The 3,326-nt window shown below is 37.8% G+C and overlaps 1 protein-coding gene across 1 annotated transcript in view; it reads left to right on the top strand.

The window, feature by feature from the left end:
- Nedd1 (NEDD1 gamma-tubulin ring complex targeting factor) overlaps positions 1 to 1,681 on the top strand; it is a 40,829-nt gene extending 39,148 nt beyond the window's left edge. The window contains exon 15 of the mRNA XM_032911464.1: positions 167 to 1,681. Coding sequence (XP_032767355.1) covers positions 167 to 271 — 105 coding nt within the window. The 3' untranslated portion in view covers positions 272 to 1,681. The remainder of the gene's footprint in view (positions 1 to 166) is intronic.
- Positions 1,682 to 3,326: the final 1,645 nt, after the last annotated feature.

Raw genomic sequence — 3,326 nt, 5'->3', positions numbered from 1 at the left:
AGTGTGACTGTAAACCTCCTCATATTTAATTTCTCTTGCCATCTTCCTGGTTGGGTCCACGGCATGCCATTCAGTTAGCTAATTGAGCATCGGAGCTCAGCTCGTGTGACAGCTCGCTGGGTAGTGTGGTGAGCCCATCATTTACCATGCATGTCCCCTTTTCCAGAATGAAATGCACTCTTTGCTGGAAAGATACTCAGTGAATGAAGGCTTAGTGGCTGAGATCGAAAGGCTGCGAGAAGAAAACAAAAGGCTGCGGGCCCATTTCTGAAACCTCTGGACACCTTGATTTGTTATGAGTTAGGTTTCTGGCAACTGAAATACACAGAACCAGTATTGTTCGCATGGCCTTGAAAATGGATTTTGCAGCGCGCACTATTCCATCTCTGTCAGACATATTATATTTTTATATTAAAACCGCACGGAATACCATCTTCCTAGTGGGGAAGTCAACAGGATCTTTATTTTCTGATCGCCTTAGCTATACACTAAGTGCCCTTTTCCTAAAAGAAAAAAAAATGTTCATATAAGAATGGGTTTATGTTTTGTAAATGACTTTTTAAAACAGATATATTTTTGATGGACAAATTGTATTCCAAATTTTTTTAGGTAGCCAATGTTTAAAACCCTGGTATACCTTCTATTTTATAAAGAAATAATTTTAAAGTGGCAATTGGATTTTTTCACAGTTTCGTAATTATTTTGTTAACATGACGACATCAGGTGTGACTTATTTATTTAGTATATATGTAATACATTTTGTGTTGTACAGATACATGGTAACTTTGTTCTGGTTACCTAACTTTATATAGGAAAAACTTAAGAGTTTGGAAGATTCAAGGGCTATGTATATCTGCTGATTGTCTAATGAATTAACGAAATGCAAAATCATACTCTCAGATTTTCATTACCATGACTCAACTTAGGATCAGTGAAATTTTCTTATAAGATACTAAATATTACATATTGTTGCCATTTTTTTCCTCACAACTGAAAGAGATAGATTATTTCTTCTGTGTTGTTTACCATTAACTTTTTCTAATTACAATGTGCTGTGAACAGCACTTTCTCTCTTTAGCCTTACCATACTATTATTTATAAAGATTCATCATGCAAAGAATTTACACGTTGGCAGCGCTGACCATGTTCCTCTGCCTGCTGTGACCCACACTTTGATGGTGTTGGATGCCTCTTGCCCAAAGATTTCATCTGTGTACTTTATACAGAGATCTGCTACCCACTTTTGCTTTCCAGGATCAAGATGTTTACTAAAATGTAGCTTAGATTGCTAACTGTGGGTTTCTAAAGAGGTGGAAGCCGTTAGGGTGTATTTAATAAATATAAACCTATGAATAATTATCTCCAAAAGTGGATCAGGAACAGGACTTTTCCCAAGCTTCTCAGAAAGTCTATTTGTGTATCAAGTGTCCGTGGCCTTTACTTAGCAGATATGGTGACACTATGACTTGTAACAAGTCCCCTTATATGTCACTCAAACAATGTTAGAATGCAGAAGTCCTTTGTCTATATACTACATTTTAATCTATTAATATTTTCCTACTTCTTTTTTCTATAGGTGTATATATTGTGTATTAAGGGGGATCTGATAGAACATGTGTATAGGTGAACACTTGTCATGGATTTAAGCACTGAGGACAATAAATTTTGTATTCAAAATGTAGACGGTCTGAGCATGAACCTTTCACCCCTAGCTGAAATGGAGTAATACTGAGGGGACTTGACCTTCCCTCTAGGAATTTGAAAACAATAGACAAGTTTGTTATTAATGCATAGCAACAAAACAGTACTCTCTCCTCCCCTTCTGCCCCCTCTCCTCCCCTTCCCTTCCCTTCCTTTCCCCTCCCTTTCCCTCCCCTCTCCTCCCCTTCCCTCTCTGTCATCCCCATCTGCTCTTCCTCTTATATAATTAAATAAATCCTTAAAATTTGTGCAAACCACTCCGTGTGTTATTTGTAGATGAACGTATAGCATCAAAGTGTATCTGAGAAAAGGGAAGACCCCTGTAGTTAGTGACCTTGGCTTCTACCTGCAAGTAGAAGAATATGTATGCCCCAGTAAGAAAAAGAAAGAATGCAGTGGAAAACAAAATTAGTCAACAAAGATAGTGAAGTGTGCAGTAGTTCTTAGCAATAAAACTGATAAGCCAGCCACACTACTGAGAAAACCAGACATGAATGATCGATATTGGAAGTGAAAGAAATCACCTATTCTACAAGTATTTCTGTGTGTGTGTGTGTGTGTGTGTGTGTGTGTGTGTGTGTGTGTGTGCATGTGTGCATGCAACGCAGCACAGTGCGTGCACACATGCACACACACAGCCAAGTATGAAAACTAATGAATCCTTTCAAATATTTAAAGAAAACACCCTGTGCTGAACAAGTGCTTGCAATATTTTGAAATCAGGGTAAGATGCCCATCTCACAAAAGCCAGCAACACTCTGCTACTCAAAGGTGACAGCATCCTGATGATCCTACATCACATTTTAATAGTTCAAATCCAGCAGCCTATTAAATGATATAGCCAAAGGAAACTTCCCAAAGATACAAACTTGGGATAACGAGGCAGTCTAAGAAAAGACTATCACAAAGCAAATATTCTTTTTGAATGTTGTTTGACAAAGCTAGCATTCACTCCTGATTTAAAACCCAGGTGCAAGTGAATATACAAAAGCCTCATTTCTGTGTGAGCAGCATTTAATGAGAAAGTTAGATGCCACTTAGAATAGTATAAAAACATGAGTTTGTGAGGGATGGATTTGATAAAAGACCCATGCACTGTGCTCTCCAACAAGAAGGCAAACTTAACAAGTGTGGCATGCACATCAGGGGTTGAAAGCCTCAGTACTATGAAACATCTAGATATGTGAAAATATTTGAGTAACCAAACAATCTAGGAAAAGTAGCACATTAGTGTTTACATTTCATAATTCCTCATTAAAAGGTACAACTAGCCAAGATAAGAGATACATGTAAATATAATCACATCAATATTGTATAATAAAGTCCAGAAGTAGATTCTCATTCTGGCATACACACTCATATAACATCAATATTGTATAATAAAGTCCAGAAGAAGATTCTCATCCTGCTACACACACTCATGCATATGTTAGGGGCAGCCCACCAGAAATGACACAAATTTATAGCCAATTGAGAGTCATTGTTACAATTGGCTGGGACCACACCTGGGCTTTTGGAACCCAAGTGTAGCACTGGGTATTTAAAGTAAGGGGTTTAAAAAGGCAAAAGCCATATCCTGTCGTCAGCTGTAGGAGGAGGTTTTGCATAAGCAAGCAGTTTAACAG

This window comes from Rattus rattus, chromosome 1 (genome assembly GCF_011064425.1).
Source record: "Rattus rattus isolate New Zealand chromosome 1, Rrattus_CSIRO_v1, whole genome shotgun sequence".
Lineage (NCBI taxonomy): Eukaryota > Metazoa > Chordata > Mammalia > Rodentia > Muridae > Rattus > Rattus rattus.
The sequence above is the reverse complement of the archived record's forward strand: the minus strand, read 5'-3'. Positions and strand labels throughout refer to the sequence as shown.